Source organism: Haliotis rubra, unplaced genomic scaffold, assembly GCF_003918875.1.
Source record: "Haliotis rubra isolate DU_JTF1 unplaced genomic scaffold, ASM391887v1 Scf647, whole genome shotgun sequence".
NCBI classification, from domain to species: domain Eukaryota; kingdom Metazoa; phylum Mollusca; class Gastropoda; order Lepetellida; family Haliotidae; genus Haliotis; species Haliotis rubra.
This window is the reverse complement of record NW_025767354.1, coordinates 60,374-86,085: the sequence shown is the minus strand read 5'-3', so window position 1 is coordinate 86,085 and position 25,712 is coordinate 60,374. Positions and strand designations below refer to the sequence as shown.

General features: G+C 42.3%; 1 protein-coding gene across 1 annotated transcript; it reads right to left on the bottom strand.

The window, feature by feature from the left end:
* Nucleotides 1-2,047: 2,047 nt before the first annotated feature.
* On the bottom strand, nt 2,048-25,497 carry LOC124256986 (protocadherin Fat 3-like). Its single transcript, XM_046690952.1, has 7 exons — nt 25,430-25,497; nt 6,303-6,371; nt 5,222-5,319; nt 4,770-4,865; nt 4,198-4,305; nt 2,432-2,686; nt 2,048-2,070 (listed from the first exon to the last, which is right to left on the bottom strand). The coding sequence occupies exons 1-7, from the start codon at nt 25,495-25,497 to the stop codon at nt 2,048-2,050; spliced, it is 717 nt and encodes a 238-aa protein (XP_046546908.1).
* Between the last annotated feature and the right edge of the window lie 215 nt (nt 25,498-25,712).

Below are 25,712 nucleotides of genomic sequence, written 5' to 3'. Positions count from 1 at the left end.
ACTCACTCACTCACTCACTGAAAACTCCACCCACTCGCTCGCTCACTACGTAGTGGCAACCCTTAAGCATACCGGGACACTTTGATAATGGGTTAGAATCCTCGATTTGGACCCTATTTTATCCATGATCATATTTACATATCCATATACATTTATCAAATCGTCAGTTTCCAAGCATGATTTACAAGCTGAGTGCAATGAACTACACCACTTCTCACAATAGTCTGTTTCCTAGCCTTACTGCACCAAACTTCAGGAAATGCGTGCGGAACGACCGCGATATGTTAAGCTACAGACGAATGGTTGAAGCGCTAGTAAACTATCTGTGACCTTTGGCAGCAGCGAATGAAATATAGAGTTACTGCTGCCCCTGACTGACAGAAATAGCAGGTCTGATCGTTCGAGAGGCTTTCAAGTTGAATCGTTTCTTGAAGGACGTGATATGTTACGCTACAGACGTAACCTGGTACTAATGAGGAACTAATTTGGTACATTTGTGGAACCAAAAATATTTTTAAGCATAACAACATTTTATACCATTGTGGGTGGTATTCACAAATTTGGTGACAATATTCAAAAGTGTTCATTTGTTGGCTGAAAATATAGAATATAGCAAGACAAAAGTAAATGTACGTATGTAACTTACTTGTCACCATCAAACAAAAGGTTATTGTACTTTGTCCCAAAGGAACAGCTGACCGTGTTCTTTGGGTTTTCGGAGCTGACTGTTTCATCACAAGCATATTCCTTGTCCGGCGAAGCAATGTCAGGTCCACCTTGGTAAAACGTATAATTTACATGGATCTGCATCATTTTAGATAACAATCGTCATGTGGGAGTAGACCCGTGAAGGTCCTGGTTAGAATTGATCTTCATTAACCCATGCTTGTCGTAAGAGTCGACTAACGGGATTGGGTGGTCAGGCTCGCTGACCTTGGTTGACACATGTCACAATATCCCAGTTGGGTAGATCATTGTTCATGCTGTTGATCACTGGATTGTCTGGTTGAGACTCGATTATTTACAGACCACCGTCATATCGCTGGAATATTGCAGAGTACGGCGTAAAACATAACTCACTCAATCGCTCATGAAGCAGTACGTTACAGTTAATATTAAAGAATTGGCAGCGAATGGTTGAAGGGCTAGTAAAATATATGTTACCTTTGCGCAGCAGCGAATGAAATTTGGAGTTACTGCCTCTAATTGTTTACAAATGTAATATGTATCATCGTTAGTAAGGTTTCCAACTGAATCGTATCTTGAAAGCCCATCCTACCTAGTATATAAGAACTTTGTGCCTTGGATATATCTTTGAGAACCGTAAGAAATCCGTGTTAGAATTGGTCTTCAGCATCCCATACATTTGTACTCTCTTACGAGCGACTAACGGCATCGTGTGGTTAGGTCCGCTCACTTGGTTGACACATGTCATCGTATCCCAGTTATGTAGACCGAAGCTCATGCTGTTGATCACTGGATTGTTTGTTCCAGGCTCGATTATTTACAGACCGCCGCCATATAAGTGGAATATTGCTGCGTGCGTGCGGCGTTAAGTTAACTAACCAACCTACTAACCGATTGTAAAAACTACTTCTTATGTGAATTAGAGTCATAATACCGAAAAATGAATGAAACTTTGAAGAATAATATAACAACTCCATGACAAGCAATATCCTAATTATACTATTAACATAATTATATATATATTTGTAATACAGACCGCGGCCTTACAGCTGGAGTGCGACACTAAACAACAAAACACATCTCTGAACACCAAACTGCACACGTCCAATACAGAACAAAAGAGAAAATTTCATGTTTGTAGACATTGAAGAATGACAACCCCAAACTGCACACGTCCAATACAGAACATAAAATGAAGTGATTGAGGACATTGGAGATTGACAAACACCAAAACTGCACACTTCCACAGAACAAAAAAATGCTTGAAGACACTGGACATTGATTAACACCAAAACTGCACATTTCCAATACAGAACAACAAAACGAAAGAATGACACTGGAGATTGTAAACACCAAAACATCACACTTCCACATTTACAAGGTCTGAAAACACACTTGTATACTAATCACTGAGTTTAGGGTCTTTACTAATTACTTTTAGCATTATTCCAGCAGTATCACGGTGGGGCACCAGAAATGGACTTCATACAAGTTACCCATGTGGGAATTGAACTCGGGACTTCGGCTGGACGAGCGAACACTTTAGCCACTAGGCTTCCCACAGCCCCCGACTCAATGGGTAGTTTCACTTAGTTTCCATCCTTACATTTTGACGAACGATTTGTGTCCGACAATAACATGGTAATCCAAGCAAACAGATTCCACTGAGAGTAAATGGCAAAACAGCGATGGAATTTATACGAATGTATCACTGAAAGGAATACGTTCACTACCGATTACTTACTCATCTTGACAAATGCTCTGGCAATTCCAGTCTTGGCTTCGATGATATAAAATGGGGGATGTGGCAGAGCTCTGCCTTTAAATATAGCACTGGCCGTTACGTTGATGTTGTTGAGTCGCTCTTGATTTGTCCATACAATGACTTGTTCAGCTTGCTCTGTACCGTCTGCTATGAGACTATAGATGTGCTTGCCATCCTCAATGTATGAAAACTGTGCCTGTATCTGCGTCACCTCTGGCACTTGTGTCTTCTTGACTGTTTGGTGGAATGTTCAAATGAATCCAAATATATCGCCCGAGAGGATACATAAGTCCCAAAACTTCAAAGTCCATTTCAACTTACCAGAATTATAATCATAGTATATTTGTTATTTTTAATAATGGCTAAACCTCAGTACATTCGCCAGCCGCTGAGGGGGTGGTGTAAATCCAGCTAGGGTCCATGCAGGTAGCAAAAGTACTGTAAGTCCCCATGGGCCCTAGTATGGTGATCTATCTTCAGCTTATCTTGGCGATCTCTAGTCTGTTTTTATATTATGTATTGTCCAAATAGCGCTATTAACTTTAACTTCACATGCTAGTTTCAATTCTGACTGTGATAATCTAGTTGTTTTACTGTCTTTTGCCGACAGGTGTTATAATATATACATATTGCTTATAAACGTCGAATTTGTTCTCGTCACAATATGGCTGCAAAATTGCCGATGCGACGTTTAATATAAACTCACTCACCCAAAATATTCAAGTACATTTAATGTAACCAATGTTTTAGTCGTAGAATATGTGTGCTTTTAATGTATGGCTAGATTTCTCTAAATTGCTAACAGCTGAAGGGATGGGGTAAATCCAGCTAGGGTCCACGCAGAAAGCAAATCTAAGTCCCCATGATGTCTAGTATGGTGATCTACCTTCAGTTGTTAGTGATCTACAGCCGGTTATATATTGTATTGTCTTCTATATTTCAACGGTTTTAGATTTGTATACTAGTATTATATCTTTATCTGTGATCATCTAGTTGTTTTACTGTCCTTCGTTGGCAGGGTTTTATAACTTGGTTTTAATTATTATAGATCTACTACTTATTATAGTCACGGGTAGCAAAGGCACTGTAAGTCCCCATGGTCCTTAGTATGGTGATCTACCTTCAGTTGTTGGGGATCTTTAGCCCATTTTTACATTATATTGTCCAGAAATAATTTTCTACTTTTAATGATATCTGCTAGCTAGTTTTAAGTCAATCTGTGATAATCTAGTGGTTTTACTGTCCTTCGTTGACAGGGTTTTATATATTATATGTATGTATTATGAATTTAGAACTAGTTTTAGTCACGATATGGCTGAATATTGCCCATGTGACTTTAAATCTTAACTCACTCACTCACTTACTATTATAGTCACGATATTGCTGAAATACTGCCGATGTGACTTAAAATCTTAACTCATTTACTCCAAATAGATGATCACAACCTCTGTTATGTGTCAATTCACACCTTCAACAATGGTTCTTGTAAATACTTAAAAGTGAACAAAACGAAAATGGATGTACATGTATTCACGTATCAAACTTCCATCATATGTTTGATGAAACGCAATTCAAGTCCATGGTTCAACAGAATATCTTACTCCTGTGTGTATATACATGTATAACTACATTTTGAAATTAATTTAATTGAAACTGAGACTGTTTAGATTAAAACACTCACAACAATGAACATTTATCAATAATATAGAGGAGCTCAAATGTTGGAAAACGTTTACTTGACTTACGATGTATGCAAAACTCCCCATCGAAGTCATCCATACAGTTGCAAACAACGCTGGCACCATTCTCTTGACAGTCCCCTGGGTAGCATGGTCGCTCCGTATTACAGTCATCTAGAAACAGTTACTTTCAGGTCAGTGTGTATAATGTTTCCTTGAGGGAACATAATGCTGTGGATCAAATACCAGATCCTACAAATCCATGTGCCTCATATGGTGAAATTGGTACGTGTCCAAACACATGGACAATTCATTCGAGTGACTCTTTGTTAATCAACATTTCCCCTTACAATAACACAACATTAAACGATATTTTATATAACGTTTTGAGTAATCAATGCATTCTTACACAATAAGATGTTGACTTGCTATAAACGTTTGTTTAAGTTCTTTAACGCCTCACTCAGCAGTATTCAAGATATATGTCAGTGGTCTGCAAATGATCCAGTCAGGATCAGACAATCCAGTGATCAATGTCTAAACTTGTAACATGCGATGACATGCCTTACCACCAGAAGCCTCTTACGACAAGCATGGTTGCTGAAGACCTATTCTAAACGAACCACGAAGCAGCTTACGTCCAGTGCATGTCGCTCCAGTATATCCATCCTTGCAACTACATCTTCCTGGGGACGAGCATGTTCCACCATTAGCACACGGGGGGTAACACAGTGCTGAAAGTAGTTCAGAAGAGAGTCTATTGTGGAATTACCAGTGGAAAACCACAATACAATTCATGACGAAAATGATAATGTATTTTCCAACAGTTTTTAAAAATCAATAAAAAAATAGTTTTCTTCCCTCTTGCTCTTTTCCAGTCTTTGAACAAGCTCACATTTTCAAGACAGTATGCCTATCTGTATTGAGTATATAACAAAAAATCGGAAAGAAAAGCAAGATAAGAGTAACTAGTCATCTTAAAATATTTTAGGAGTACAGATTCCACATAATCGTCATGAAGTCAAGCCCATATTCACTGCAAATATGCATATATCTGACTCATTCATATTTTCTATAGAACAATACTCACCGATATTGCAATTTCCATCTCCATTTTCAGCCCACCCGGGACAACACTTGTAAGCTGTAGTATAAAGGGGCACGTGTATAAGTGCGTGAGCACAGCAACTGAAACATGAAATATTGATTTCACAAACTTCAAAGTATGAATTATATGCACAAGTCGAGGGATTCTCATTAGGGACCTTTCAGAATTTATAGCTAGGGGTGGGGGGTTGATGATGAGTTTCATGAAGCAGCATGTACAATTTGAATCCCCTAAAATTTATGTACAAAGTAAGTGACCCAGCCTTGCGTATCATGTACACAATCAATGACACCCCTCCATTCCCATAATTCTTAAGGCTAATTTTTAATATCTCTATGTACAAAATTGCTGCTCCCCTTATACATGCATACAGAATTGATCCCCCCCCCACGCCTCCCTAGAACAAAGTTGGTGACCCCTCTTAGAATCATCATCATCCCCCCTAGCGATAAATTATGAACGGCCCCTTACTGCAATATATCAAAGAATACGTCAAAACATAGTTCCATAATGAAAAAGGGATGGTTTCTGCTGAACGCATACTCCGCTTTAGGTTCCGACTATATTATAAACACTACCTCACATAAACATCAAGGTATGCATAAAGTCGAGGAATTCTCATTATTGCAAGCTAATAAACAAGCGTTAAAACCATAAAGAAAACGGAATAGTTTCTGCTGAAAGCATACTCATGTTTACAATTCCTACTATATTATAGACACAGGCTAAAACAATGTTATGTTTATTGTGTTCAATATTGCATAGTGTTGTTTGCTTAACGGTGAGTGTGTTCTGCACAACTGATACAAAATGTCAAAGGATGAACTGTCTCCTTTGGAAACTATGAGTGTCACCGTCCGCACTTTAGTCAAACATTGTTGAAATTGAAGGGATCTACGTAAATACTTCGAGTTAATGATGGCTATATAAGGGATACGCAGGGGTCGTGTATTTTATACTTCGAGACAACCGGAAGTTCCATACACTGATGTTCGACACACTGATGTTCGACACAACGGTGTTTGATTGTATGTAATAGTTAAATTTCGAAGCAAAGACTTACGTCCACCAACAAGAAGAAATGCAGATATAGCTTGATTTGTAGATGACCTTCGTGTAGGGACATATATTGCTGAAAGAAATACAAAATATATTATTTCCCTCATGTAAATACTATAATTGTAAGATTATTGTTTGTCATGAAGTTTTTATTTTATTGTTTAAAACTTCAATAATTTGATGGGACTTGACGCTAATTGACACAAGAATTAGTTGCGACAGACTATTTCAACAGCAGTGGATAGTGCAGAATGAAGTACTGCAAAGGTAGAAACGATCCATGCAACTAAAAAAGTAAACAGCCAAAGACAACCAAAAAAAAAAGAAAATGTAAGTGATGGTGACGATATCTTAAACAAAAGATTGTATATAATAATAATGTTTTTGATTCAGATTTAATAGTTGTGTTTGGCCTTTAGTTTGCAGACTTTCCGCAACTGTTAGGGACCGTTTATACCCTGAAGGAGTGGGGTGGTCACTCATTTTGTTCTGGGGAGGTAGGGGGTCATCAATTTTGAATATATAAACGACTGTGACGGGCAAGAACAGCGAAGCGTTGGCGACGTCATATTGGACAGCGCGTCCTCTTCACCGAGGAGAGCACGTTCTGCATGTTCCCTTCTAATGACAGACACCTTGTTTATCGTCGAGGTGGAGAACGTGCTCCTCGTTGTTCGTCCCCTTTGGGTGTAGGAGTGCCATGGTGTGGGGAGGCATTTGTGGTGACGAGAGGATGCCATTGTCATAACTGATGGTTAAATGCCGTACGATACAGAGATTGGATTCTACGCCCTGTTTTGCTTCCAGTCCTTCGTCATCAGCCGTGAACAAATGGTAAATGAAAAAAAAGAGGGTTTTAGAACAAGCTATTCTACCACAGACAATAAACTCAAGAAGTATTTAGCCCATATGTATAAAAAAGTCGATACATTATAGACATGTTTTGTAGATTTCCCATACGCATTTGATTCAGTGCAGAGACACAAACTATGGTTTTTGAATTGCATCGTCTCCATTCAAAAATGGATAAAAGCTTAAAATAAATTCATGATAATGTTAAAGCTTGTGTTCGTACAAATAACAATGTTCTTAAGTGAGTATTTGATAGTCCCGTTGATGTTAGGCAAGGTTGTGTCCTAAGCCTTTGTGTATTCTTTTATCATTAACGAAATAGTGGTTGAGATTAACTGTTTATGTGTGAATCGTGTTCAGTTATATCAAGATCTTACTGGTATCTATATACTACTGTTTGCTGATGGAATGGTCATCTGTCATAGGGCTACAAAGGCCAATTAATACCTTAGAAACTAATCCAATACGCGTCAACCTCGATAAAGCAAAAAATATGGTGTTTAAAGATGGATCTAAACTGTCAAAACATGAACCTATAAATCAACTACCATTGAAGCTGTCACTTCCTACCAACATCTTGGTGTATTATTAAGTAAAACTCTGAAATGTCCCTATCTCCCCAAACCATTTAATGTATGCCAAGAAACTTATTAGTAATCATTCTATACCTCTTTAATGATATTTATTTTAAAATATTTTAAGATAATGCCCATATTACTGTACTGGTCAGCATTATGGGGGTCCTATAAGCACGATTGTTTGAAAGGGGTAATATTTATGCACGTAAACGATGTCCAAGTTTGCGAATGTCTACACCCAATAACATTGTCCTTGGTGAAACTGGTAGATATCCTATTCATATATTGACTCTTTAAACTTGAATTGTTGTTTGGTTAAACCTATTGTCCATGCAATCTAAACTCGACAAAAGTGTATAAAATGTTACATAATCTGGACTAAATGCATGAGTCGGTTTAATAGGAATTAAAAGTGAAAACGGTTCTATTTTGACATGGGCTTTGCTATGTGGGAATATGGCAATTGGCGACAAACAGCTTTTGTTAGATTTACTTGTAATAAGAAGGAAAGATAATTCTATACAAGAGTGGCAACAAAACTTTAAAATAGTTCCTGTACTTTTACTTATTCCTTGTTTGAAGAAATCTGCATGAATGACCCATACGTGCGTTATGTCAATTTGAAGAATGTATGAATAGCCCTACCCCAGTTTCGCTCAGTTTAAATGTGTTATAACGAAAACAAACCCCTCAATGTGCAGACAATACAAATTATGTGTCTGTGAAGATGCAGGTTAGAAATGGTCTTCAGCAACCCATGATTGTCGATAGAGGCGAAAAACGGGATCGGGTTGTTAGGCTCGCTGACTTGGTTGACACATGTCATCGTATTCTGGATCGATGTTGATTACTGGTTTGAGTCGATAATTTACAGACCACGGCCTTAAAGCTGTAATATCACGGCCTTTGGCAACAACAAACATATCATTGAAAATGAGTACCATGATCTACTAATTTGTGATCAATACAGTAAAAGGTCGAAGCAATATATACCTAGCTATGTTACGAAATAAACGTCAAAACAAAATTTATGCCAGATATTGTCTACTGCTAGCCATGTATTAATTAAAAATATAACTCCGTTCATGTATCAAGCTTTTAGAATAGAAATCCACTGTTGAACACTGTATATACCTGTAGATGTAATGTAGGAATTTTGCCTTCATTTCTGAATAAAAACATATACAATATATATGAAGTTAAATATACTATTCCCAAAAAGAAACGCATACCCCAGAAATCTGTTGCGAAAATGTTGTATTTTCAAACATGTATAACTCGTCAACAAATAAATTTTAGTACATGCATTTTTACATAAGTTCAAAAAAAAGGTAATGTATATACAACCAAGTGGATAATTTTAGATAACGGGGACGTTGAGCGCGAGGGTGGCCACATAGCATGGTCCCGACGCCGGGTCTCCTGGCTCTCAGTCCAATCTCTCTCATTCTGTTCTGTACAGTTTGACCGGATATCCTTCGAAGTCCAGGCACCCTAGCTGCTGTGCTCTCAGCCCATGACAGTACGATGACGCAAATGTACTCCCCGGATGTACCGATCTTTTGCTGCACAATTTCAACAGGAAGGTTGCGTTTTGGCAATGCCTTTTTAATTCTGTTGAGAATCTTATCAAAATCAACATTTTCAGGTTAAATCGATTTTTAACTTGTACAAGAATGTAAGAGCATGTTATCAACACTTTTGTTACATATTTTGACGATTGTTTGAATACAACTGGTAATTAAGAGATTTTAAAAAATACAAAACGCATATGCGTTTCTTTTTTGGGATAGTATACATTAAACACATTGGAAAAATATATATATATCAATCAAAATGTAACTTGGAAACGGAGAACCCAATTCCTCTCTCTAGAATGGTATGATCCCTTCTGTCTTGATGACCTATAGTCTTAGCCTTAATCTCATGTCTAAGATTACCTTAATCGGAAATGTATACGGTTTTTTTACTGGTTCAATTAAATGTTTCCCAGGCGTCGAGTATTATGCCTAGTATGTAATACTAGTAGTATGCAATGTATGCTACAAACACGTTGTATTTTATAGGGCTGCACGATATTACCGGTATACCGGTAAACCGCAATACTTCCGCCCGTAAATTGTAACAATTACGTTTAGCGATACTTTTATGACGTATACCGCAAAAGATTTATTTGTTTAATGTTAACCCATTCAACACCGCACATAAGACTTCCGCCCGTATACCCCCTAAATTTTAATGGTGAGGAAATATATATATATGTATATTCAGCTAATATAGGTGGCGGTGGCGGTGGTGGTGGGTGGTGATTGGCGGAAGTCTTTCCAAAGGTTTGGCAACGGTTCCACTTAAAAATTGTCAAAGAGCAAAGTATGGACGTTTCGAGGAAATCATTACAATTGAATAAACTAATGAATAAAATCAACATTTTTCATAAAAGTTGTCAAACGTACATCTAAGTTACTATTTCCATCTTTTCGTTTGATCATGTTATGCAAGTCAAGTGACATCTCGGCTTTCGTCACCTCGATCTTCATGCTCGGACACGACTGACTGAGTTTAGTTTTACGCCACTTTTAGCAATATTCCAGCAATATCACGGCGGGGGACACCAGAAATGGGCTTAGCTCGGACACGATGTTTAATGAGAAAATATTTGCTTAAAGAATATTTGTCACAGGTCGCCACCTAGCACGACACGTCCAATAAGTTCTATAATTTACGTATATGGCGATTTGTTGCTTAACACGTTCAGAAAAGCATTATTGTACCAAACACTTATGTCTAAAATTCTTCATTTATGAGGACGCTATCCATTGCTGTAATATGATGGGCAGTAGTAGATACAATGATTGTCCGGGACCAAGTCCAACAAAAGCCTCTGCAAAGCCTTATTTCCCAAATAAGGCTTTGGTCGGACCCTTAGCTCTTGCTACCATTGCATCTCCTACTTTTGAAAAGTAGCAAAATGTCCCCGGCAGCCACAATTCCCCAAGGGAGAAATAGAAATGTATTGCGCTTCCTCCCAAGGGGAATTGTTTGAAAGACCACTGGGATGTTTATTGTCTTAGGGATGATTCTAAGCTTGAGGTTACACGCGCTGTGAGCGGCGCCTCTATACTTACCGGTTACGTGACAGTGATCTCTCACCGAATCACCGTTAAGTGGTGAGTCACACACGTGACAATTAGTGCTTCAGGCGTGAGCTAGTCGGTCGGCTCGGGTCATACGCATGGGGGCGATTGTATACAGTGCATTCCTAATAATTTTTTCTTCCTCCTGCAAACACTTTAGAAACCTTTCAGCCGCGTCGGGACCCCTGTACACTACCGGAGCTTTCGTTTCCCCGTCACAACGGACGGCAACGTATCCAAACCCACAGGCTTCATGCTCCTGTGTTTTGAGTGTGGTTGGGGTATCCCCAACACCCCCGGCAGCCTCAACAGGTTTGACCAAGGCTTCAAAGTCGGCGTATATGATATAAGGCACGGACATTTGGTTCTTGTGGTTGTCGAATTTTAGGATATTGTCACCTTCCTTAGGCATGTCGACTCGTATGGCCGTCTGCCCCACACCTTGGCAATCCTCCCGGTGGGATTCTAATAAATCAGCTCGGCTGAAACCGTGCAGGCATCGCACACAAAAGTGTTTTTTCCCAACGTGTTTCGACTGATCGTGCAACAACCGGCTGAGATGTTTTATCCACGTGTAGTGATACTTTTCACCTCGTTGGATCATGAATATATTGATAACTACTTTAGTGATTTGGGATATGGGGGTTGGTTCATCTATACCATCCCAGTTGAGCCCATCATCTTGGGGATAGCTAGAAAGCCTGTCTGAATGAGTGTCAGCTGGAAACAAGGCTGACCTGGTAGCTACCCTCAGGCAATCGTCTCCTCTCCATGGTCCCTAGTATGGTGATCTACCTTCAGTTGTTAGCGATCTATAGCCCATTTTTATATTGTGTTGTCCCCCCTATAGTTGAAATGTTTTAGATTCAGTTACTAGTTATACATATATATCTGTGATATTCTGGTTGTTTTGCTGTCCTTCGTCAGCAGTTTTTTTTGTAATATACATGTATTTCATTTCAATGTCAGATGTTCTCGTCACGATATGGCTGAAATATTGCCGATGTGACGTTAAATGTTAACTCACTCACTCACTCACTCATCTATTCTTAACGTTTACCATGGCCTGTTTTTTCCTAGAGTAGGGGAAGTCTAGGTATGACCCACCTCTGAACGGCACGTAGTTAGTTATGTCTAGATAGACATTATCGATTTTATCTACAGCCCAGCCGGACCCCAAGTGTGTGATGCGTTCTAGGTATTCTCGTATCTGCTGAAAACTGGTATCGATTGATGCGTCTATGGTCTCTGTATACGTGACTAATTTCTTGCTTACCTCTGAAGTAAGGCTGAACGTACTCAGTGACCCCATTCCCCACTTGCTTATCGAGCGACATTTTAACTGTGATCTGAAATTTGATACTTCCAAGATCGTTTAGTTCCTGGTTTATTTTATCAGCTATCAGAGGCTTAATATCTGTAATGTCTATATTCCTATCAACATGCATGCGCCAGCCTCTCAAATACTTGCCTACAGCGCGCTCAGTGCGCACGAACTGTAGGTCAATAGCTCTATTCTGCCGTAATAGTTCTACAAGCTGTGGCTTCCTCATACGGGAATATCCCCCTAAACCCAAATTGCGTACCTCGGCTTGTAATTGTTTTACAGTGGGAGGTTTTGCTACGGGGGCATGTGATAACAATGCAACTAACCCGGCTCTCCCCAGGTTTGAATAACCCGTGAGCCCAAGCTGTTTTGCTTGAGCTTTTAATTGGTTTACCGTGGGAGGGGCTTCTAAACCTAGTAATCTCAACAAGGCTGGCTTCCGCATTCGAGAATACCCAATCACACCACGGCGTCTGGCGATTTGTTTGAGCTCGCGTATAGTAGTCATAGCTGCATACACACACCTAAGAGAGTCAATGTCTAATTGTACCGCCGTAAAGGTAGAAAAATTAGAGATAGACCTTATCGGTCCACCACAGTACACACCTAAGAGAATCAATGTCTAATTGGACCGCCGTAAAGGTAGAAAATATAGACATAGGCCTTATCGGCATAGTATACTTTTCCCCCACATCCATCTGCCATTTCCACAAACATAGCTATACGTAGGTGTGCACAATCTCTAATTGGACAACAGTAAAGGGAGGTAACTCCTCCAACCTTGAAAAATATAGTGAGGCGCTCATAAAATCACTAGATGGGCCGTTTCAATCCAGTACTTACACCGTTGGATATAGTATTCCTTGAAGTTGTGCAGGTATTCCTGTATACAATTTATCTGGTGTTGAGTCGTGATGTCCCCTCACATGTGAATACTTAACAATCTCTTTAATCCATGCCACTTCCAATATGACCTGAAATCTGAAGCGTCCCCATAAGTTCAGTTCATCTTTGAGTATGTTTTTAACCAGAGATTCGAGCTCAGTTTCCACAAACATAGCTATACCTAAGTGTGCACAGGCTCTAATTGGGGGTCTATCCTGAGGAGGCGCCTACGTTCTTTTATGTAGGCCTTTTTATTCTCGTAGATGAGGTGATGTCTGACTACGTTCGCTCCGTGAGCTTTACATAGGCAGTAGTGCCCTTTAACCCCTATACCACACACAGAACACGAGTAGTTAGGGCTTCCCATGTGGAAACAACAGTACCCCTCAGTCCTACATTTCTTACCACAGGGTTCTTTCTTCCCCATAAGTATGTATTTGCATCGGTATGGAGCATGTCTCATGTTTAGCATACTTATATGAGTACTTAGTCTAATTGTTTTGCAACCAACGCAGTCGCTGCTATACCCAGCGCTATGAAGACCAGTTCACGGTCCATTTGCCCCTTAGATGGTGTGTAGTACTGAGCGAGTGTGGGTTTATTGAGTGGTTCCAATCGTTTACCAGTTAATAGGTAGTATTCTCTCGCTGCGTCGTCGACATCGTGGAATGTTTGAACGGCATGGTTTTCACGCCTGAGTTGTTCGTTAATGTAATCGATCCTCTGGAGGCGTTTTTAAGCGTACTCGGATTGTGCTGTCTGTAATTTCTCAATAGCGAGATTATGGCGCTTTCTTTCTTCCTGTATTTCAGCTGCGTGTGACTCTCGTAGTTTCGAGAAGAGGAAATTACTCCCAGAAAATGCCAGGGCATTTACTAACGCACCACTGACCATCATAGCTATCGTGGCCATCCTATATTCATTTCATAATATTTTCAGGTATTATCCCTTGTTTTACTAGGATGTCTTTTGTGGCCATCGCCATACCAAGGTTCATTATGAGCATACCCATATCCTGCAGGTTGAAATCTAGCTTGATAGTAGGTTGTTTAAGCACCATTTTGGTCAACCGAGCGTACCCTACGGCTAGACTGGCGACCACGGTGGCGTGGTATGCGTCGTTGACGAACGTTTTCCCCTCAGACATTATGTATATGATATAAAAATATATATTTTATTGCATGATATGTGGGTTGACCTCTAATTGTGGGGGTTTCTCCCTTGGTCGTGTATATAACCTTGAGATAGCCACGGCAGCAGTTGCGCATACAACCAACAAGAGTCGAGACGGGTGAGTCACCCTGATCATTTTATGTTGGTTACACCACCGTTTTTTTACCGGCAGCTACTCTCTTAGGATTCTTCTGCCTGGTTACTGTGGGAGGGGTCTCCTCGGGAGGGTTCACCTCCAGTTGTGGGGTCTCCTCTGAAGGGGTCTGGGGTGGGGTCTCCTGTGCAGCATCCATCCTTTATACTATTATTATTATTTTTCCTCTCAAATTGACAATACTTTGCCGTGATAATCGCCGCCGTCACCGGGGCTAACAACATACCGTATTTGTGGTACAGCTCGCAGCTGATAGAGCTCAAGGCGTGTTCGATAAAAGGGTCTTTCTCAAGGTCTTCCCACAGGTAAAGTCGACGCTGGGATGGGATGGGAAGGAAGTATGACGCAATACCAGTGTATATCTGGGCCATAGCCGATCCTATTGTCTTTGTCATCTCTGCACCTAGTCTAGCCTCGTTTCTAGCGTACAGCTTATCGATTTCTTCGGCTGACATTTTGTGAATTTTATCTGGAGTGTACTCCCCAAAGTAATGTTTGGCTTTGCCACCAACAGCCAACGCCACCAGTTCCTCTCGCTTATCATCATCCACCTGTGGTGATTGGGGTACCAACAGTTGCTCTAGCAATTCCTCACACTCCATCTTATAATGTAACAAGTAAGTTTTATTTTTAACAATATAATATACTATATAGGTGAAACACAGAGAAATGAAGGTTAAGTTGCACACGACAAACACATCAAAAACAACCATAACTATAACTATAACTGATAAGTGCTAAACGCTAAGTATTGCTAAGCATTTGCTAAGCTTTGCTAAGCATTTACTAAGCATTGCTAAGTATTGCTAAGCTAAAACACCCTATAAGCCACGGGTTGGTCGGTCTTGAGCACAAGCTTAGCGTGTTTGGTTTCAGCGAGCTGTTTCTTCACCCGTTCCCATTCTAATTTAATCATCACATCGTTCTCTCTCAAACACTCCTCGAACGAATCCCTGTCCTTGCAGTGAAATAAGGCCACCCATCGCGTCTGCTCCCTTTAGTCTTTCAACACCGAGTTGAACTTCTGCGTTAGTACCCAGACGCTGTGATTTGCGTGCCGGCCAGAGAAGGCCAGGTACGATAGCATGTCTCTCTTTTTTGTTATCTCGCGATTAGCGCTGCAGTCATCCAGTATGAACAACGTTGACTTCCCTTTAAATTTCTCGTGAAGAGGTTTCAACCAGTCCTGCAGACGTGTTCCTGGGTCGACTCTGTGTACCTCCTGGTCCGTCATCACCCAAGGTCTTTCCGTGTACGTTTTATTCATGCTCAGAGTAGGGCACATGATAACGATGTGGTCGAACACATCCCTGTAGTACCCCTCCAACATATCCAACACGAAAACGGTCTTCCCACAGCCAGTCTGCCCGCATACTATGGGGCAGTGTGGGTCGCGGGGGCAAATCAGCAGGCAGTGGCCTACTAGATGGCTTGCCGCCATCAATAGATGGCTTGCACGAATCTCCCATTGTCCCATTATATTAAGTTGCGCGTCCATAATAACGTACAGATATAATTTCAACTTGCCAGCGGGTTGAGCCTTCTTGGTAATCTGGATGGTTATCCCCTCGCTGCCGTTGTCTATGCGACGACCGCTACCGTGCAGTTTATCGTCATCCGTGGATCGCATGTCCAACCACAGGGCGTACTTGGAGGTCAGGTATTCACCGATTTGCACGGAGGATAGGTCCAGGTCTTTGGTTACGTATGGGTGTTGTTTGATGGACGGTAGCTTTTTTATCTCATCCCACTGCTGGTATGCCCTCATACCATGACTGAACAGCTGGTTGGGCACGCCCTCGATGGTCACTTCCACCTTTTCAATCTCGGGGTTGAAAAACTTCTCGCTGTCCCTCCGGAACGGCTCGTAATCCTCCACGGGGACGACCAGGATGCCTTTCATTGATCGCGCCGGCACGTTCAGGTTGATATTCCACACAGTGTCGCTCTTATCCCGCACGATAGATCTATGCCTCAGTATGCGATCGTACAGGATGGCCACATTCCCCGAGTACTGGCTTCGAACCTGCCTGGCCAGCTCCGGGCTAGTGACCATGTCGAACTCCAGAGAGATGTTGTCTATGGTGTAACTGGCCTCATCGGCGTTCGGCGTGAGCTCGTATTCAAGCCTATCACCCAGCGCAGCCTGGTAAAACGGCACGTGTTCCGTGAGCAACTCGAAGTCGAGCGGCACGCAGAACCGGTTAACATACGCTTGAGCGATGGCCTTTTCACTGTCCGTGATCTTGTCTAACTGGTCTTGCGTGAAGCTGTATCCAATGCGCAACCGGGTCGATTTGCTGATGCCCTGATACACATCATTGACGCGTTCTCCCTCGCTTTTCCAGAGGTCCCCGTAGCAGTGAAAGACATCGCTGTCGTCGATGCTCAGCACCTCATTACCGGTGGTTTTCTTGATGATGGCTCGACCTACGTTCCGCACTAGCTCGCGTTTGTTGTTGCTGGAGGTCAACGTGAGGTTGAACGCCAGTCGAACAGTGCCTGGTACAATGAGGTCATTCACGCCAAGGTTTGGAAATCTAACCAGCAGCGTTTGATTCTGGTCTATCTTGCTGGGATTGTTGGTGATGGTCACCGACTGGCGCACGGCTTTGATGCCTAGAGGCTCTCTTGATCTTCTCAAAGGATCTAGTTTTCTACCATACATTGTTATATAAATGAAATATATAAGTTTTAATACTAAATAATGGCCGAGTATATCCCTATGGAGGATATGTGGGATGATAGTGCCCACGAGAATGAAACCTCGTTCTCCTTAAGTACTAAACTTGTACAGTCGGCCGTCGATGATTATTACAACGCAGTTGACAATAAAGACAACATCAAGCCGTTGGTACGAGACTATGCCAAGTTTACCGTTGATAAGAAGGGAACGCTGCGATTGAAGGCTCACCCAGGGGTCAATATCATAAAAAAAAAGACGGGAAGCCGTATGCTTTGTCAACAATCACCAGTCGCCCTGGTGGGAGTCAACTGCTCCGTGAGGAACTAGGCTTCATAGATTATGGTGGCGCACGACCTAAGCTTCCCCCGAAGGTCGTCCAAGATCTGCAAGCAGCCAGGGCCAATACTGGGGATGCTAAAGAAACATCGGCCAGTATAGAAAAAATATTGGCCACGTACCATGACAAACCCTTGCCGGGGCTCGAATTTCCTCTAGGGGAACTGCGAGGCCTTGAAACATGTACGTGGAGAACTCGTTAACAACATGGGGAAACTGAACGAAGTCGACGAGCACATCGCTCGCGAGAAAATAAAACTCACTGAAACTAAGGACGATGATATGAAACGTCGTATCGAGGAGAGAATAAAAAAACTTGGAAGACGAGAGACGGACTCGGTTGGAATCCGCTTCCTCGAACCGGGAAGCCCTCCGATCACAAATCAGCCGCGTACGGGAAACCATCGATCGAGTCCTAAATGAAGACACCACGCTAGCTGACAGGATTCGGATCCTGTTCCGGGAGCAAGGGATCACCATCGCCAGCATTTTGGCTGCATTGGGTTTCATCATATCTACCCTGGTGGTGTCATTGACAGGGGGTACCCCCACGCCTGCTGGCACACCACCAAGTGGTGGGGGTGTCAAAGAGTGGATAAAAAATCACCTGCAATCCCTCGGGGAAGCCCTGGCTAAACTGGCTGGTAAGGCCGCCGAAGCCCTACCCGGCATCCTGGGTAGCATCATCTCGTGGCTGCTGGGCGCTCTGGCTAAAACTGCCACGTGGCTTAGTCAAAACCTGTGGGCAGCCATCGTCGCCGTTGCGGGTTTGGTGTACGTAGCAGCTAAGGAATTTTTAACCAAATAAGTCCCAACCCAACCGCGACCCCACCAACCACGAGGGCCGTTTCACGATCGATGTGCTGCTGATTGGACGCTGCAGGCTGGGGCTGTGGGGGTGTTGGTTGAATCCTAGGCTCTGGGGGTGGCGCCACTATACCCGTTTCACCGGTCGTGGGTGGTGGGACGTGGGGGACGTTGACATCGAGGTTGACGCCCAACTTTTGATCCGCCGTGGCTATGACTATTTCGTTGTTGTAGCCCACTACTTTCTTTTTTCTCAGTTGCATATCGCTCGGAGCCATGTACAGCCCCACGTCGAAGACGTAGTCGACTTTCGACCTGGCGTATTCCAACACGTCTTGGTAGCGTTTGATGGCACTCGGGAGATCAACTGGAGCATTGATAGCATCCTCAACGTTGACAACGAACTGTTTCTGAGCGTCGTAAGCAGTCCCCCCTACCTAGGATATTGGAATGCGTTTGCGTCTGCGCACCTAACAGCGCCCACACGTACGTTCGAATTGAGTCGTTTAACCTGATTACCCCAGCACGAGTAAACCCTTTCGACGTGTCCAGCATGAACTTTTTCCAGTCATCCGCTGCCCCCTGCTCGAACCTCCAGACTCGGTAATCCTTGCTGTTGTCGAAAGCCATGTAACGGTCATCCCACTCGTTGGTTGTGAGGTGATGATACGACTTGTAATCCCATTCTTTCAACTTCTCGCTGGCTTCAACGAGGGGCATATTGTGAACGATGGGGATACCCAACCCGTGGTTCGGTCCCGGGTAAACGCCAATCCGTCTTCGTGTTTAGTTCGAATTCGTTGCAAATACATTCGTAAGCCCGTCTATCGTACTGGTTGTTTACTGGGTTCCACGCCTTTTCCTGTGGGAGCGGGGCGCTGATCTCTTTGAGGATACGCCTGACCTGGTAGTACACGTGGAACGTGAATACAGACTGACTCAGTGGTCCATGCCGAGTGTCGGTCAATGTCACACCACACCCCGTTGTAGCGCACCACACGGCGAAGTTGAGTTGATTCTGCCAGAACTGCATCGGTTTGTTGAACCAAGCATGAACTACCTTAGCGTTAGTCACCGAAAACTTATACTGGTCGAACACATCTATGAACTGGGCGTCGAAATACAACCCAGCAGCGACCACAATCTTCATGTGGGGGAAATCTACGTCCAGTTTAGGGTAAAACACTCCAGGGGAGTACATTTTAAAACTATTATATAATGAGTTTATATACTCTAACATGTACATAACACTTCCAGGAATAACGAGCGGTGAGGCTGTTCATTTGACGCACGCGATCGATAATACGTCGGGTCAACTCGAAGTAGCACTGTGCGATATCACCTACCTACCACGATGGACTAACATCAACGCTAGCAACAATAAACTGTTCGTAGGTGGCGCTCGCAACCAGATAACTGACGGCTACTACAGCATGTACTCGCTAAGCGACAAGGTCTTCAAACCCCTGGGAGCCGAACTCAAGATGAACGACTCAAACGGCACAGTGGTGTTAATCAACAACGGAAGAAACTCCTTGATGCTCGGTCGGCCATTGGCGAGGACACTCGGTATGCAGCCTGACGAGATAAAACCAACGACTACCGTCACAGGCACTAAGTTACCCGACCTAGTACCGTATCGAGAGCTGTGCATTCATCTCAGCCAGGTTAGCACAACGGACAACATTCAAGGGGGTCACCCTTCCACTATACTTAGAGCCGTACCGGTGAAAACGGAGAAATATAAGAGGCAGTATAAGAGGTTAACCCAGGGCAACATCCCTGAACTGATAATATCGGTGTTAGATATAAATCATAATCTCGTGAATATAGGATACCTCAGCATAACGCTGCACATAAAATGACCAGCGCACAAGGCCCCAGAATGAAGTTGAAAAAATGCATCAATGTGGGGATCTCCGACCTCGGGGACACACGCGGATTCGACGACCCCGGAGTAGATGGTAAATTGTACGCCTTGCAACTGAAAAACAGCATTTACAAACACGTTGAAGTCCCCTCCATCGGTGGTACTAACAACCTAAGTGATATAGTAGATACCACAAGAGCGGCAGTCAACACTCGGTACACCCTAGTCACCACCGGGGATGATAAATGGATAATATACCCAATGTTCGGGGGCAAACTGTTCGACTTAACCGATGTTGAGAGCACTACCGTCGCCCGAAACAAGCCATATATGCTCGTCTTCATTGAAGATGACAAGTGGGTGTTATTACCCGATAAAGACGACTGGTTTCTCAATATTAGGCTCGGCTCCCCCTACGTGTTCACGGATAACAAAGACAACCACCTAAACAAAGTCGTGAACAACGGAACCCTGCTCGTGGCTTACGTCCCGACTCAGAGACGTAGCGTAGTCATCAGTCCAGTCGCCAGTATGGCAGCCCACATGCTATCGGGTAAACCCGGGATGCAAAACGTGGTATTGCAGTTGAGTGTCTGAATTCGAAGGCGTGGTCAACATCCTGGAGAGTCTACCGGCGAACTCAACACTGGTCATACAAGTCTACCTAGGGGAACCATCGCAGGATGATGTCGAGATAGTGAAGGGGGTCAAACTCCGGTGGGGGAGACAACACCAGTATCACGTTTGCAACGTTTACGTGCGGGTGGGTGTCGACTCCAAAACCAGTCTGCAGGGTGTCACAGTGGTCGTGGAAGACACTATATCACTAACCAAGATATTCCTACCCGACAACATACACTTCATGGGGGTGAAGTGCACCCCTGAACTATTATCAGAAAACCAGTTGGAAATTATATCGTAATAGTATTATAGCAATGTCTTGGCTTCGCCCCAACACTACACTTAACGACTTAGGGGACACGGAGGGATTCGATCAGCCTGGTGAGGAAGACACCTTATACATCCTACACTTCAAAGACAACGTGTATAGGCGGGTGTCGTTATCAGATTTTAAAGAGCCTGAATGGTTAGTCAACTTAACCCTCGCCTCACCTTATATCACATCAAAAGAAGATGGGTATATCTATGAAATTAAGAATAGCGGTACCGCGCTCGGGTTTTTCGTTCCGGGACCTAATACAAAGATTATACTAAGACTGGTTTTACCCAATATGTTACTATCATTCCTCGGGGGTGAGTTAAAGTATGACTGCTACAGACACCGATCGAATATTCCAGTTGTGTCACCAGCTGCAGGCTCCACACTCATCATAGAAGTCTATATCACTAGAGTTAATAGTAATAATCTAGAACAACAACTTGTACCCGGGGTGATAGTACACTGGAATCCCCAGAACCGTAGTGAACGTTACCGCACCATCATCATACAACCGGACCCCTCAACAGGTTCTATAACCCCCTCAATAATCCCCTCCGAGGGGGATCGTGTGGATGCAAAGTTACCTATTAAACTCTCATCTATTTTCCTACATGAGGATTTACACCTTATAAGTCTCAAGTACGTTGATCGAAGGTTAAATGAAACCCAATTAAAATATCTTTTGTAATATATATTATAGGATGGGGCTGTACCCAGTCGTAGAGGAAGTAGCGAAGACCCTGGAAACCGTAGACGGGTTCCGCTTGAGACAGTTATGTGATGTAAAACGTCAACTAGAACAAGACCGCGACACGCGGAAAGCACTATATAACAAGTACCATAGAGCTTTCAATGCCGTGGATGGGACTGATACTGCCCTTATGGCAACCAGCATGGGACTAGGGGCGGCAGGTGTTGGGTTGTTAACCACCATCGTGGCCGCACCTATAGTGCTAGGCATTGAAATAACAGCTGGGGTGGTAGGGGTGGCAGGGTTGGTGTTTAAGTTTACATCGCAAGGCATTGAAACACGACGAGATCAGGGTTCTGGCCGAAGCAAAGCTGAACACGGTAAGTGAGCGTATTTCCAAGGCACTCACTGACAGTAACATCTCAGATGAGGAGTTTCGTTCAATCCTCTCTGAACTCACAAAATATGACAAAATGAAACAAGAGATTCGATCCAATTCTCGTAAGTCTGCTATCAGCGAAGACGAGAAAAAGAGTACATAGAACAGGGGATACAAAAAGCCCGGCAAGCCTTTATTACGAACACCAAAGAGATCATAGGCGATTCACATTAAACTGTTTTATCGAGGTCAACGTGACATAGTGTCACAGTAGTGTCATAGCGGCACGTGGAGCTATTATAGGTGGAGCCCAGCTTTGGATGATACAATACCCGTTAAACTGACCTACTTCAGCTAAGTCCGCGGTAGCTCAGTCGGTTGAGTGGTGCGGCCCATTATGTACAGTCTGCGCAAGCTGTACATGTGGGTTCGTATCCCGCCTTCACAACTTTGTGTGATGTGAGGTTCTCTCACGGTGAGAGACACAATTCCCCTTGGGAGGAAGCACAATACATTTCTATTTCTCCCTTGGGGAATTGTGGCTGCCGGGGACATTTTACTACTTTTCAAAAGTAGTAGATGCAATGGTAGCAAGAGCTAAGGGTCCGACCAAAGCCTTATTTGGGAAATAAGGCTTTGCAGAGGCTTTTGTTGGACTTGGTCCCGGACAATCATTGTATCTACTACTTGGGCTTACGGGCATGATTTTTACCAATCACGAACCTTATAGCAGACTGTGGGGAAAAACCGTCATTAGAAACCAACCTTTATCCAATAAAATCGCTTCTTACAACTGCGAAAATACTCCTGGCAAGGTTACTGTGATATAATTGATGATTAAAGCTTTGGAACAATACCCGCCATCAAATGAATCTTCTAGAGTGTTGTTCATACGGAGCTTCGAAAACGGAAGCCTTTCCCAATGTTGTGTCAGGTTACCGGGTGAAAAGCCACGGTTATCGGGGAAAAGGCGACAATACATATTATTTAATTAATCTTGATATAATAATATTCTGATTACGTAAAAATGAAAATATAAAAGAAATAGGTAAGAGGATATTATGGCATCTTACAAATGGATTAAAGTAGCGGTAGTTAACGTCTCCTTCGTGGTTTATATGGACATTTTAAGTGTGTAAATATGTATTACTATTGGAAATAAACTTATTTAAGTTGAAGTTGTATTATTTGAATAATATGATCAACATACCTTTGGTATTTATCGACAGTTGGATTAGACCTAAAAAAAATTAATGGTGTATGACATAGCAATAATGTTTCACGAGCTGATATTTTCCTTGATAAACGTAGGCTTCTATCTTATTATAAGGTTATGTTTCTCATGTTTCATTTTTTTTTCATTATTCTATTCAGTCTAAAGAAAGTGTATTTTACCTGATACAGAGTGACTTTTGCCCATCGTGAGTGTTTTGTTAAATCATATCTTTATGTCAATGTGTACCAAACGTCATTCATCAAATAGGTAATGTTAAAATTAAACGTTTTGCTTAGAATGGGCACTTCAAGATCATGATTGTGACTTCAATTAAATTTTTCTTGAGTAATAGAGAGGTGTACAGTACATTCTTTAACTCTTTAAATTATTTGAAATTCAACATCCTTTGCTGTTTAAAGAGCTAGTTTCAGCTGAATTTGTCATATATATGAAATGAGATATCATACATTTATCTGCGTTAACTTTCCTTTGGACAGCAGCTACAATTAAAAGAAACACTTGTTGAAAGGGGTTTTTTTTATAGTAAAGCGTAGGGCTAGTAATTATTTGGGAAAGGACTAGTGACATACAAAATCCACGAGCCCGGATGGCCAGTTAAAATCTTTAGTGAGTGTCGATTCCTGTTGTTTTATAATAAAAATATTGCAGAAGAATGTTCTGGATTTTCTTTTTTCACTTTGAAAGAAGCTATACAATGCACAATGGTTACTAACATATACTGTGATTCAATTTGAAGCTAAAATAATATTACCAAGTGGACAGATCTCAAAAAACTGTTCTTTCACAATATATTGCAATACGTATCGCAATACAGAAGAGTGTATCGCAATATATCGCAATACGAAATTTCGGGCAAAGTATTTTATCCAAGCTGCCATCAAAAGCGGGACAATACCCTTCCTTCGTGTTTCCTGATAAGTCACGCACATGGGACATGACGCTCCTCCAACCGTGTCCCATCCCCACTGCTTCTTATCTGTGTACTTATCTGTCACTTTACAAAGATATAATAATGTGCACGCCCATATCTTGTTGTGGTTTGTGGACCTGTGCATAGAGCTCAGGTCACAAATCAGTTGAAGATAAGCAACGTTGCATGTGGAGAGTATTTGGATGGGTGACCGTGTGTGACAGCTTGACTCCTGACAGGTTCTATGACTTCAGTCCTGCCCCATAACAGAGTACATTTGGCCTCACCTTAGTCAAGTGAGTTTGTCATTAACCTTGTAGCTCCTCACAGACAACTTGGGTTATCAAGGGTAATAAAAATCAGATTGTGCGCTTTGAGCAGGATATGAAGTCTGGAAAAGCGCGTTATAAATATCATCACTAGTATATCTTATTACGCTGAAGGCAAGTGCTAAACAGTGACTGGGTGATTTGTGGATTTCACATTAGAGTGTCAGTTCCGTCACAAAATGGTATTTCTTAATTCATACAGCTACCGATACTGATAATGGTGCCGATAATGGTGTAGATACTAAGGCATGTACAGCAACCGAAACGTCAATTTTTCTGTTGCCATCAAAATTTCTCTGCGTGGAAACCTTGCTTTCCTAATGCCAGTTTTGATACTGTTTCACGGAAGTTGGTTAATTACAACAGACACTGAAATGTACACAATAGCAAGTACGCACGGCTAATAAAACATTTCATTTAAAACATCAACACTTGCGAAAACACAGCCTCAATATCAGCCGAAGCGGGCGCATAAGGCTTTCAAGACACCAGGTGTTTGTGGACAGTTTCAGCATGTTCTACGTTAGCACCATTATAGGAGGGGTACAGAAAGTCCGCAGTCTAGACTACCAGTTTGTGGATGTCACGGTGGCCGAGCGGGTTAGGCGGCTGACTTTAATATTTAATCTTAAACAACTTTGAATTGCCCGTAGCAGTCACAGTCATATTCATATATATTGCATATATGAAAACATTTCTTTGGACAGTCGAGAGCAATCTCCCTTTAAACACTAGCAATAACCAAAATAACACTATGGTTTGTATCAGCAGAAAAAAAGTTAAAATGATTTCTGCTTTTCGAATTCTGCTGGTTTCAGTTTTCGTAAAAACCATAAATCTTACCCGCTCCATTGAACAGAGTCTTCCACAGCGAGAACCACAATGAAAACTGCCAATACAAACGCTGCCATACTGAATGACCGCATGAGTGACTGGATCGAGACTATATACCCTCTAACAAGGAAGCACAATACCACTGTTTGTTATCCAAGTCCCGCCAAGTAGACTGTACAGAGAACTTGTACACCGTTCATGATTTGGGAATCCATAGATCTGCATTCGCATAACATCGGTAATTTCCGTAGATCATACGTGACTTAATTATTAAAAGTACAGAGTTACTAAC

Coding starts and splice junctions, on each gene's coding strand:
- LOC124256986 (XM_046690952.1), bottom strand. CDS start 25,497: ATGGCAGCGTTTGTATTGGCAGTTTTCATTGTGGTTCTCGCTGTGGAA. Junction 6,372..25,429: donor GACTCTGTTCAATGGAGCGG/GTAAGATTTATG, acceptor TATTTCTTTCAG/CAATATATGTCCCTACACGA. Junction 4,306..4,769: donor TGGAGCGACATGCACTGGAC/GTAAGCTGCTTC, acceptor AACTGTTTCTAG/ATGACTGTAATACGGAGCGA.